Source organism: Taeniopygia guttata, chromosome 3 (genome assembly GCF_048771995.1).
Source record: "Taeniopygia guttata chromosome 3, bTaeGut7.mat, whole genome shotgun sequence".
In the NCBI taxonomy this organism is placed as follows: Eukaryota; Metazoa; Chordata; class Aves; order Passeriformes; family Estrildidae; genus Taeniopygia; species Taeniopygia guttata.
Window position 1 is genome coordinate 27,135,288 of NC_133027.1, and position 13,419 is coordinate 27,148,706.

The 13,419-nt window shown below is 35.7% G+C and overlaps 1 protein-coding gene across 18 annotated transcripts in view; it reads right to left on the reverse strand.

The window, feature by feature from the left end:
- KHDRBS2 (KH RNA binding domain containing, signal transduction associated 2) overlaps positions 1-13,419 on the reverse strand; it is a 459,539-nt gene that overhangs the window by 180,023 nt on the left and 266,097 nt on the right. For all 18 annotated transcript variants that reach the window (XR_012054901.1, XR_012054900.1, XR_012054902.1 and 15 more), the window contains exon 7: positions 1,860-1,942. Coding sequence is in view for 2 of the 18 variants with exons in the window: in XM_072926493.1 (XP_072782594.1) it covers positions 1,860-1,942 (83 nt within the window). In the remaining 16 variants the exon portion in view is untranslated. The remainder of the gene's footprint in view (positions 1-1,859; positions 1,943-13,419) is intronic.

The following is a 13,419-nucleotide window of genomic DNA, read 5'->3' on the forward strand; positions in this document are numbered from 1 at the left end:
CTAATAAGCAAGATCTGAGACTTGGAAAAAACCTTTTGAAAAACACATCTAACCAAATATTTTGGGCACGCTATTTTCATTGTATTGTATTATTTTTATTTTTTGCCCAGTAAGCAGGCATTTCTATGAAGCTAAATGGCCAATAAGGTGCAGAAATACAAATTCTGTATTTAATGGCCCATTTGTTCTTTAAATCTTTGAAATAAGAAGCATGTAGCTCTCTCTGAAAGTGCTCTCTTTGAAATCAATACGCTACTTGAGGCATTAAGTGCCACTCAACATGGGTAAGTATGACCACATGTCTTGTCATATATTTCAAAAGGAAATATTTTAGTTGCAGATTTTAAACGGATTAGGTATCCTGGAGGTAGCTCCAATTAATAGAAAACATATTTGATGACTAAACCTAATAGCTGTTTAATTGACTAAATTATGTGACTATACATTTTCTCTCTGGTACCAAATTATCACTACTAGTTCTGGCTGCATTATAATACACTCCTCATAAAGTTGATATATTTGTCATTTAGTTGCCTGGGACATCAACTTGCAAAGAAATTACAGGTTAATTCAGATGTTATAAAGCAATGCCATATCAAGATATTTCCAATTAATTATTGTTTTTACATCAGAAGCAATTCGCAATTGTGACAATTTACTCTTGCAGCAAAAAAGGAATTGAATTGTTTTAAAAAAAGTTGAAGTACATTTGACAACAAGAATGCCTACCTACACAATGACATGATGGGTGCAGCTACTAAAGTATAATTACTTGAAAGTGTTAAAGTATACTTGATGGGGTTCACGTTTAGGTGTGACAAATCCTTTTAAATATACTTCACTGGGTATAAAAATACTTATAAGATATTTTTTATCCACTGAAGTATAACTCACTACAGCAGTTCTGGAGCTGAATGTAATTCTGAAAGGCATTTACATCAGCAAAGCATTCAGTGAAAAAGATGGCTAAACAAAAAAGCAAGTTTAAGGTCCTCTGGCCTTCGGAGCATAGTACTCAGCATGTATACATCACTTTCTTGCTCAGTGAGAAACACACTAACTTAGTTAAAATCTGTGTCTTTTCTTGTTAAAATTTCATTTGCCTTTCCACAACCTTACAAGTACTTTCAGTAATGCATAACACCACTTTCTGAATAACTGGTAGAAAAACCCTGTTTTCCTTTAGCTTAAATGTGAAAAAGATGCCATTCTATATTTAATAAACATGCACTGACTGTCAAATTAATGGAGGTGTGAGGTGTATGTATATAAAAAAGGGATAATTCACACAAATCAATGTACGATGTGAATGCAGCTTTTTCCTATTATTCCACATCACAAGGGCAAAAATAATTTCCCAAACATATAAATTCTGAGAGCTGCTTAGAAAATAACTGGTTGAAAACAAATAGTTTCAGCCTTACTTCTAGCATGTAATTTCCTTCTATAGTCTACCTTGATTGTGGATGCCAACCAGAAACAGGCTACCATCACAAATATTTTTTTAATTTCCTTCTGGTTTCTCTCAAAACATTGTAAAAACCATAAGTATGAGATACCCTTCACAACTTATCATCAGTAAAAGATAAAAAAAAAGGGACAAATAACATCAAATAAGAAAATGATGTAATCACTTGTCAAAAAAATAGACATAATTTGCATCAATTTTAAAAGCATAGCTCCTTACATTTTTACTTCATCTCTGTATATAAATTTGGACTGTCATAATTACTTTTTACTTCTAAAGTACTCAGAGATTTTGTAAAATTTAATGTGGAAAATAAACCAGGAAATTTACATTAAAAACTAAGATAAAAAAGTGTACTTTGGAGAAATGATGCAAAACCACAAATGCTTACCTTTGTGTTTGGGTGGCATAACTGTTATCATATGCCTCATAGCTTGGATCATCATATTCACCCCCATATCCATCATCATATCCCTAAGGAAAAAACAGAACACCACAGCTTAGAAGAGTGATAAATCAAAGCATGTTATCAAGCTGTAAAAATAAATTGCATCAACATGTGCGTGTCATGTTTGCCCATGATAATGTGAAACACGCAGCTGACTGAAGAGAATTGTGAATCGTGAAGAGCAACCTGTACATTACAAGAATAAAGAAATCAGTCACTCATTTAAGAACTCAGCTTGTTCACTGATAAACTGTGGTGCATTGTCCAAACCACAGGGCTTCAGTGGGATCTGTGTGGAATACTGATGAATGAATAATAAAACCAACAATTTCAGAGCAGTTTGTTACACAAATGGTTCTATAAATACCTATAGGTGAAATGAACAAATGATAGCTCAAAGATATTGACTGTTCTACATTAAGAATGGTGTTGTGATAAAATCTTAAGATTCAGTCTATTAAAAAATGCAGAACAACAAAACAAAACATAGCAACCTATGAGAAACAATAATGGCATATGACTTTAAAAAATAATGCAGAGTGAGCCCTTTGTTTTCTTTCAATGAGCATCTTACTCTTTTCTGTGACAAATTAACCAACACTTTAGTACAGGTTCCTCACATCTAACTTAAGGTTCTCATTGAAGAGCTCAGACATATGCTCAGTTCACCTAAGACAGAGAGACACAAGTTACTTCAGAAGGTGGTTCAGCTCATCTAATGCCTGAATTTTCCACTGAGAGAGTCACGGGCAACTGTGATGCACTGTAGCTGTCTCCAAACTCAGGAACCACACAATAAACAAACAAACAAACAAACAAAACCCAACCAAACAAATAATCCAAGGGATGACTTTTGATATGCTCTTTTCATATGACAGGACAACAGAGTAGGTAAGAAATTATATATGGAAACTCCTTTTTTTAATATATCTCTGTGATTTTTGGGAGCCAGTATTTGTAGTTAAATTGCAATGAAACATTTCATTGTCTAAAGAAAACTCTGCTGTTAAGGGAAATGATAAAGAAAATAGTGGACTTTAAAAACTTTGACTTGATATTAATTACAGCAAAAGGCAAATTTTTCCTCCCGCAAGCTATGCAAAATTTAGTCAAGTTGGGAGAGAAGGGACAGCATGAGGCCGCTCCAAAATAACACCAGTCCAATAAACAATCACTCTAGTACCCTATCATAACTACTCAAAATACAGTTAGCTTGGTACTTCATTATTTCTGCTAATTAAACTCCCCAGTGGTATAAAATAAGACTTCACTGGCATTCCTAAATTCAAGAAAATATTCTATGGAGGAAGCATTCAGTCATTTCCTTAGGTCAAGCATATTAAATTTGCCTGTTCAAATGGGCCACCCAGCAGTGAGGGTAAGTGTGGATTCCAGGTGGGAGGTTTCATCCCTGTGGTGCTCTAAGTCCTGAAGGAAGGCAAAGACTCTGCATGGTGACTTCACTGTCAGCATGTAGTAAGGCAATGCCTTTCCGGGCAGCAGGGAGTGTCCATTTTCTAACTGGGAATGGCCTCTCCCAGAACCTGAAGTCCACACAAACCCCATAATCTTCCCTTTTGGGTGGTAGTGCACCGTTTTCACTTGTCTGCATTAGTATGAAGTCATAGCGAAAAGTACAGCTAAAAACATCCCTGCAGATGACAGTGATATATTTAACATTATATAGCTAAATACACAATCTTGCTTTGGGGGACAGGATGAGAGAAACAATGCACCCCAGGAGACAGATGTTAGTCACATTGATTAGTATGCTACTGCGAAGATGAGGGTGATGGGAGTGCCTATATAAAGTCAAATAGCTAGAGGACTGACATTTCAGCCTGCTTATCCAACCATCTGAGAGAACAGGAATGGCAACAATTACAAATTAGCTCTCTCAGTTTCTTGATGCCTGAGGTGGATCAACATTCAGCATCGGCAGGGCAGAGAACACTTGTTAATATTTGACACCACTGTGGGTTGATGTTACAGACTTTAACAGTCTCCCTCAAGGCTCGGAACAGGTCAATACAGTGTGAATGGTTCAAGTGGAATGGTTGGAAAACAAAGTAAAAAAGCACAACGTACCTTTAATGAACAGAAAGCATTTTCTGCATAATGTTCTTTTATTTGTGCCAATCTGTATGAAAATTATCTTATAATCCTACAGGTGAAGTCTTTGAGTAAGTAACATACCAGCATGTTTTTAAAGTTTAATACAATGTATTGTACCCAGACACCACACCTTTAGGTATCAGACTCAAAATAGCTCCTTTCACATCTTTGAAGTGCATTAAACTCACTGAGCAGTTTTCTCTTCTTTAACCTTCAGATACCCAGAACCTACAACTTTAATGTTTGAAAATATTTCTTGGACAGGCACTTTGAGAGATGAAACATCCAGCTCCCACCTAGACCCTGTTAAGATCAGAAGTTGTGAGTCTCAGGGTGTCCAAATTCACATATTCTGCTCTATGTGTGGGGAGGATGGTGCTCCAAAAGCAGTTCTGTATAAATCCAGAGACAAGAACTCAGGATGCCCTCCCCAAATGCAGTGTAATTTTTTACTAGAGTCAGCATTCACGCACTTTTTAGATCTATTAGTGCTTCTATAAAAACAAACCAACCAAACTTTTCCTGTGTAAAAGTCTTTTTGTCCCATAGTGACTGCCACCACCATTCAGAAGAAAAAGCCTACAGTGAACTGAGAAATACACAATGGGCAACTATTACAAATATTCAAACTGATAGCCATTTCCTAGCTTGGTTTTTACGCCAGGCTACCTTTATCTCAGGTATTTCTTAATAAAAAAACTTCCCAAAACATAAAAAAACCCCAACAAAATCTCTATACTTTATGTCAAGGGAAAGAACAGTGAGTCTTCCAGTGACTAGGATTTGCTCTGGCCCTACAATGATACATCTTGGATGCTAGATAAAAGAACAGAAATACACATTTTTAAGTTGCAGTGGCACTAAGAATGTTTATTAGTGATTTTAAGGAGTTTTGATACTGTTTAAAGTTAAAAAAGAATACAAAAAAAGCTGATAAGTGAAAATTTTTAAAAAAGTTCAATTAAATACCAAAAAAACTGATTTGCAAATTAGTAAATATTTACCTCCCCACAAAAGGGAAGACTGGAAAAACTCCTAGGAGAATCTCAGAACAGTATCTGAAATTAGCATTTGCACGACTCACTTCAGGAGAAAATACTCCCTACTCTACTACTGATAATGAAAATTACAGTCAGTGGAAAAAGGGGAGTAGAAGCAAAAAGACATAATTTAAAAAAGGCTTATATTCTACTACCCAAAAAAAAGTTAAGTAGCAATTTGATTCAGCACTCAAGAGACTATTGAGAAGAATTTATTTTATTTATTTAGATTTACTCAAATCCTCTTCTCTTTTCAGATGCTGTAAAGTATATTAGAAATACAAACAAAATTTTAAGTATCACTAGTTACAAGGGTATCATAATATAATACAATCTGATCTTTTTAAACATTAATTTTCTTCTTAGTGTTAAGACCCTGTTTCAAACAGTAACAGCCTGCACTCAATGCACCAAGTTTAAATCACCTCTTCTCTGAACAGCCTCAGAAAATAGAATTTTCACATTTTCATGGTCTGAAAAATGGTAGGTTTCAACTCTGTAAACCAAGAAGGAATATAAATCTAATACCGCTAATGAAAACTGTTCTACTCACAATATTTTATGTATGTTCTCATAATACATGATAAAATACATTGTAAGAGAGTTGAAACTGATTTTTTAAAATAGAAAATAGCCCAACACTTCCTAAAGTAGCAAACTGTCAAATGGCTAGACTTTAAAAAGAAAAACAAACCAAAATACAAACAGTAAGTCAAAATAAAGTTAGCTGGCAAACATGTGAACATGAAAAATACCTGCAGTCAGAGAACCAGAACAGCCCTTCTCATGAGCTGCATCCAGCAGTACACAAAACTTAGTCCTGTACCTCTCAGCAGGTGAAGGTATAAATACCCACCTCTAGTTGTAACTCTTACATAAAAGAAGTTAAGGGACCTTTGCACAGTTGTCTTAGGTTGGAAATAGGGGTATTCTATTCCTATCTGTTAGAGGTGGGGCAGTTATCTTCTGTTAATTGGGCAGATTTCTTTATCTCTTCCACAACCCATCCTCCCTCCAGGGAGATATTTTCTGTTAATGGGCCAATGAATCTCTCTGAATTACTGATAAAAACTACATCATCCCATTGTAAGAGCTCCACCCAGAGGGAGAAGCCAGACATTCCTGTCTGGATATAATCAGAGATTTGGAAGACCACAGCCAGCCCTTTCCCACTGGATTCCCAGAGGAAGACCAGGCCGGTCTGCACCAGTACTGGATTTTCAGAGGAAGACTACACCCTTCTACAGGATCACTGCTTCGACAGAACCACACCTGTCCCTCCAGGAGGACTGCAGCCACCATTTCAATTGAACTGCTACCAACACCCTGACCAACAGGGTGTCAGGTTGTATTCTGACTCTGTCAGTGTTATTTTGTATCACTGCATTGTTTATTTCATTTGTTAAAAATTTTCTTCCCTAATAAAGAACTGTTATTCCTGCTCCCATGTCTTTGCCTGAGAGGTCCTTAATTTCAAAATTATAACAATTTCAAAATTATAACAATTTGGAGGGAGGGGGTTTACATTTTCCATTTCAGGAGAGGCTCCTTCCCTCCTTAGCAGACACCTGGCTTTTCAAATCGAGACAACAGTTTTCAGTATTTTCTTTGCCTTACTTCTGTGCTGCTGTCTCACTCTCCTTTCTGCTGTGACTGGGCCACATCTGTGCTTTCTCACACACCCTAGCTTAGAAAGCTAAAAGCCAGTCCTCTCCACTAACCTAGCAGTAGATACCCATAAAACTCACAGGGTAGAGATAAAATATTTTTAGAGGATAATTCATACTATTGACACATATTTGAAAACAAGCTGAATTACCCTTTAAAGGAGAACTGTCTTTCCAATTACTATAAAGGGAGCCCAGGATGGATGTGTTAGATTTAGATAATTGATCTTAAGGTAGGCAAGCTAGTTCACAATTTGAAGAAGTTATTGCTCATACTGAGAGCAGTCCTAAGGGAAAGAATTTGGAGGTGCTGGTTGATGAGAAGCTCAACATGAGGCAGCAATGTGTGCTTAGAGTCAGAAAGCCACACAAGTCCTGGGCTGCATCAAAAGCAGTCAGCCAGCAGTGTGATCAATAAAATTACCTATTTTAGTAATAAGCAGCAAGTGGAGATGAAAAATAATCCAATGTTATCTTCTTTGTGTATCTGCAGTAAGATGCATTTTTGCATTTGTCCACGACTCTGAGATTCCTGAAGAAAGGGTTTTGTAATTGGTATTTTTACTGATGATGTGTACTGCTTTACATAGTATTTGAATGACAATATATTACAATATCAAGTTGCACTGGTGACATTCTATCACCAAAATGTCATTTAAATGAAAGATTTCTTTTTCCTGTGAACTGAAATGAATGGAGTAGAAAGCAGCCTTTGGCTGCCAAGGGAGGATGGGCTGCAATACACCCACTATTGGTTTTAATATCTCTATCATATCTAATATTCCTTTTTATAAAGCTTCCAGCAAAGTAGATGATGAACCTCTCATGCATCCTGATGCTCCCATAACTGGAGAGAGAGAGGAATAGATGGAGCTGGCTCTGTCCATGGAGCAGTAAGATTTAGTGAATCAGAGATAAAGAAATAATTACAAGTATATGCTAAAAAGTGACAGCTCTTCTGCCCAAGTTTAGTAACTTATTGATGGTTTAAAGCATCCCACTGTGCTTTGACTTGCCAGACACAATGTCATATATGTTAAATAAACTCTGTAATAATCTAGGAAATTATATTTCCAGGCCTTGAATGGCTGGAAATTCCAAGAAATTTTAGTTTTTATTTTCCAACTCTTGAAAACTGGATAGTCAGTCTCAGAGCTTTTAAATGTTCAAGTAAATGCTGTGGTACTAGGAAGGAGCAGAAATGCTTTCACAGGTGCTTAACAGGACCTTTAACAGCATTTAATTTTAAACCAGATTTCACTATGATGTATTATTAATGCTGGAAGTAGGCTATTTAAATACAACTTGGCCAAATGCAAGATACTGTGCTCTAGCAAAAACATCTTCAAATTTCATAAGCTGCCCATGTCACCAAATTTACAGAATTCCCCAGAGAAAAGACTTGTAGGAGTCATGATGATTAACAGCTATACAATTTTACTGCAGCATTGAAGAAAAAAGCTCCTCAGGGATAGTCTTATATTTTTTATGTCAAGAGAAGAAAAAGAAAAGAAAAGAAAAGAAAAGAAAAGAAAAGAAAAGAAAAGAAAAGAAAAGAAAAGAAAAGAAAAGAAAAGAAAAGAAAAGAAAAGAAAAGAAAAGAAAAGAAAAGAAAAGAAAAGAAAAGAAAAGAAAAGAAAAGAAAAGAAAAGAAAAGAAAAGAAAAGAAAAGAAAAGAAAAGAAAAGAAAAGAAAAGAAAAGAAAAGAAAAGAAAAGAAAAGAAAAGAAAAGAAAAGAAAAGAAAAGGAGAAAAGACATAGGTTAGTTCTTTCTGCAATGCTATTGTTTTGGATCGACTTTTATGCTCTATTTAAATATATTTAACCATTAAGAATTCCATTAATTAGTAATACATAACAGTTAACAAATCTTCAAGTGCTCAAAACCCAAGGCAAATAAAGATTTATTTGTTTGTTAATCCTGAAGCTGGTGTAGATGAGTGTTCAGGCATTCCTAATTTTGGAATCTTTATATCCTATATAATCTTTATATCTGGAAGGCAACCCATGTCTTTTTCATAAATTATAACTCCTGATTAATCAAATTCCAAATTTGAATTCATAATATATTTTCTAAAATTTAATTTTACAGAAAACTATTTCTAAAAATAATTTTGGACAATAAATTTAAATTGTCTTCTGTATGTGCTTTATGAATTTTGCATAATTTTTGAGTTCATACATAAACATTTTAACTCTTCCATTCATCTTTCTTACCTTATGAAAGGCCATACAGGATTATTTACAAGACATAACAATGGTACCTCTTATTTAGCATTGGTTCAAACCATCCAGCTGAACAGTATTTCAACATTGCAATGATAATCTTTGATTATATTTTTTAAGCTGTTACCTGAATAATGTGTTCCATATATATACACACACACACATTTGTATTGATTAAACTTTTCTTTGTACTCAGTTTTTAAGTGCTGATGCAATGAAATTTACTATGAACAAAATAATTAGCTTTTAAAAGTTATGAAAATCAGTCACTAAAGAAAGTAAATGTTAAGTTGGTATCAGTTGCAGAAGAGATGAACTCATTGTTTTTTTCTGTTTATGACAATGATTAAGCTTATTATTCATGTATTGCTTGCACTGAATGCAGCAATGTTTGCACTCCTGCTAATCACATTTGAATAAAAATGTTCCTTAAAATTCTTCTTGATCCTGCATACGGTAAAGGAGTAAAATCCAAAGTACCTACTCACAGCATCTTCTTAACAGCAATATTTAATTTTCTAACAGATATTGTCCAAATGGTAAACACACTTTAGCAAGGATTAAAGGTACTACAGGTTTTTATTCTTGGATTTTAAAAATATATAAGAAGAGTGAACTCAATTAACACAGTCTTTTAAGGAATTATTCATAAAGGCCAGGTATAATTAAAAGAAAACATGCAGAATGTAATGGGACTACTCATTTGTGAATATAATAATGAGCAAAATAGTAAAGAGTAGTTAATACTTATTGAGATATTTAAAGGTAGTCTTTAAATTGTTATTCCCAGAAGTTTGAGCATGCAATTAGAGAAATTGGGAATGGAAAAGAACAGATAATCTATTAGAAACTCTTGTCAAATGTGATTGCTCCTTTCAGCGCATTTTTTAGTGCTTTCTCTAATCAAATGCTAAATATTGCCAGGAGTAGGGATTCCACCATTTCTCTTGGGAGACTGCTTGACAGCCTAATAGATCTTTGTGTCAGACACTTCTGCTAACTTCATCCCATATGACTAAATATATCCCACTGTACCAGTGAGATGCATTCTCACAACTCAGTGCTCTCCAATGTCTGTGTTATATTCTTTCATTTTCTTTCAAAAATGACTAAAATATAAAGATTCAAAGTCAGTGCAACCCTGACACAGACAAACATACATTGATCAGCACACTGCGCAGCAACCAGTGAGGACCCACACCCAGATCTTTGTAAAAATCTCATACATATCATTGCCTTCTCAAATAGGGTCCAGGAAAATTGTTGTACTGATTGACTGTACTGGATCAAGAATGTTAAATACTACTACTAGTATCCTAAAGTGAAAGCCCTCTAAAGGAAGTGTCTATCAGTGGTGATAGCTGAGCTGCCTGAATTAAATCTTTAAAGTCTGATGGAATTTTACTGCATTAAAATCCACTCAGAAAGTCTGTGTAGATCTCAGAATATGACTTTCACAGCAACTCATACAACTCACTCTGCAAGCCTTGTTCCGTGCACCAGACCAAATTTGAGTATATTTTTAAAGGTGATGGAAGTAATACAGATATAGATCACAGTTACAAAATCCCTATAAAATAGAGAATAAAAACCTTGTTATTTTGTGTGGCATATTCCAAGGCTCTGGTGTGCCCTAGCTCTCATGGATGTGTTGTGCTCTCAGACTGCAGCAAGAAGAAAGAGAAAGGAATTTTAATAGTTTCCGCTATTAAATACTACACTCTTTCTACCATGCACGTGTAATGGCTTTGGTCTAGCTTAGTCTTTACGTGCCTATAATTCATGGTTGAAAACTCAGAAAACTGACTGGATCTTTGATCCATTAACTGATTTAAGTGCATTAAAGGCACAGGAACAGGTAAAACTGACATACTGAAAACACAGTGGTAACTCTATGCTAATTCTTTTAATGCTTGCCAAGGAATAAAAAGACAGAAGAAGGGAAAGGCAAAAAAGGCCAATAGCTCTGTTCATCCCAAGACTATTCTTCTCAGGAGAGTGATTCTGACATTTCCTGGTGAAGGCTGTCAACAAATTAAGGACTAAAAAGGATTTAAAATATTGATGGACTGCGGACCAGAACAGTACTGGTTTTCATTTATCATATACAAGTAGAAATTCACATCTAATAATGCCTTTTCTACCCTAAGCACTGGGATGGAGAGAGCAAAAGGTTCCACAACCTTCTCAAGCATGCCTGGGGCTGGATTCCCAAAGTGTACAGATCATCCTGGGCCATGGTCATCTACTCATGGTGTCCAACAATGTAACTGCAAAAGTAATTTCTGGTTCCTGTTTTAACAACTACATTAGATAAAGAGTGACAGGCAGACTATCACTAAAAGAAAAAAAAAATTATTTGAAGAAATTTTTCTCTTGGCATAGATGTGGAGGCACAATAAAAACTTTAGTGAACATTTGAGTGATATACCCTAAATCTGGTGTTCTTGCTGGTGCTGGTTTCTTGAATTAAAAAATTTTACTATTATTCCTTACATTTTCTTACTAAGATCAGAACCCTTTTAGTTCCATATTCAGAATTGAAAATAATTTTTTTGCATTATATAATGCAAATAAAGATAAAAAAGAGAAAGATATAAAAATGTATCTTTTGACTATTTGAATTTTAAAGCCTGCATATCAAGCCAATTTGTATTACTCTTCTACTATTAATTTACATTTTTTATTGTTTATTTTTATTGTTACAGTTTTCAGCTTTTTTTTTATTTCATTATGTTTTTATATGAGGATACTTTTATAGTATGAAATATAGATTGTGATATAATCAATTCCGTTTCAGAAAGAGAAAGAAGTGAAGTGGGATGAAAAGAATTTGTTAGTTGCTATTTCCTTTTAAACATTGTTTCAGCACTCTACACATTCATCTTTATCTTTTTTATGCTATGATAATACCTTGCCCTGGATAACATAAAAATCTAGTTATGTCTCAGATCTTCTTTCTTTTAAAGAACAACAATATTAACAGGAATTTAAAAATTGAATTATTTGAAATTTGTATCAGGTCTTAGCAATCTGAAAAGGCCACTATGTCAGTTTTAGAAGTACTGAAAGAAAGACTGTTCACAGCTAAATAACAAAGAGGATATGTCAGCACTTGCTGTGGTAGAAAAGGAGAAGCATATGGATACAGTTTTTTACTATCTGTTCAGAGAAGATGCCAGTTAACTCTTAGACTCTGCTTGAATACTAAAAAAATCAGTAGAAGTTTATTCTCACCTTCACAGAATCACTGAGGTTGGAGAAGACCTCCAAGATCACTGACTTCAACCTTTGACTAAACATCACGATGTCAATTGAGCCACAGTGCTAAATGCCACATCCAGTCATTCCTTGAACACCGCCTGAGATGATGACTGCACTGCTCCCCTAGGCAGGCTGTTCCAATCCTAGACAACCCTTTCAGTGAATAATTTTTTCCTGACGTCCAACCTGAATCTCCCCTGGCACAGCTTGAGGCCATTTCCCCTTGTCCTGTCGCTGGCTGCCTGGGAGGGGAAACCAGCAGCACACATCTGGCTCCAGCCTCCTTTCAGGCAGCTGCAGAGAACAGTCAGGTCTCTCCTGAGCTTCCTTTTCTCCTGGCTAAACACCCCAGATCCCTCAGCTGCTCCGCACGGGACTTGTGATCCAGACCTTCCCCAGCTCCGTTGTCCTACCCTGGACCCACCTCAGTGTCCTTCTTGCAGTGAGGGGCCCAGACCTGGACACAGCACTCCAGGTGTGGCCTCAGCAGTGCTGAGTACAGGGGACAATCACTTCTTTGATCCTGCTGGCCACGCTATTCCTGATACAAACCAGGATGCCCCGGCCTTCCTGGCCATCTAGACACACGCTACCAGCTGGCTCAAGTCCAGCTGCTGCCAACCAGCACTCCCAGGTCCTTTTCCACCAGGCAGCTTTCCAGTCACTCTGCTCCCAGCCTGTAGCTCTGAACAGGGCTGTTGTGACTGGAGAATAGGACCACTATTCCACTATGTCAGTATTATCTCCTCATTGGCATTGTCCTTGTTCTGCTAATGCACTGGAGAAATGAAAGACATTGATTTAGCTGTGATTGCAATAGTCAATGACTCAGGAATCCACACTAAAAGGAAATCTTCATGATTCACAGAGGCAGTGTCAGTGCTTTACCCAGTGCTTCATAACAATATTTTGTGGGGTTTTGAAACAGAAAACCCATGGGACAGAGGGTTGAATTGTTTTTTTCCCCTCTAGCCAAGACTAGGGTCTAATCCAGTGTTACAATGTGTACATGATTACAAAAGATCACCTAAATGTTATTTAAAATTTCAAAATTATTTTTCTTTAATTAACTCTTTCAGTTTTTTCAGTTTAATAAGATGTCTTTTGCATAAGTTAATAAAACTCAGTTCTAAAAGCTAAAGATACTAAAACATAAAAGGAAAGAAATACACAAAAATATACTTCCTGACT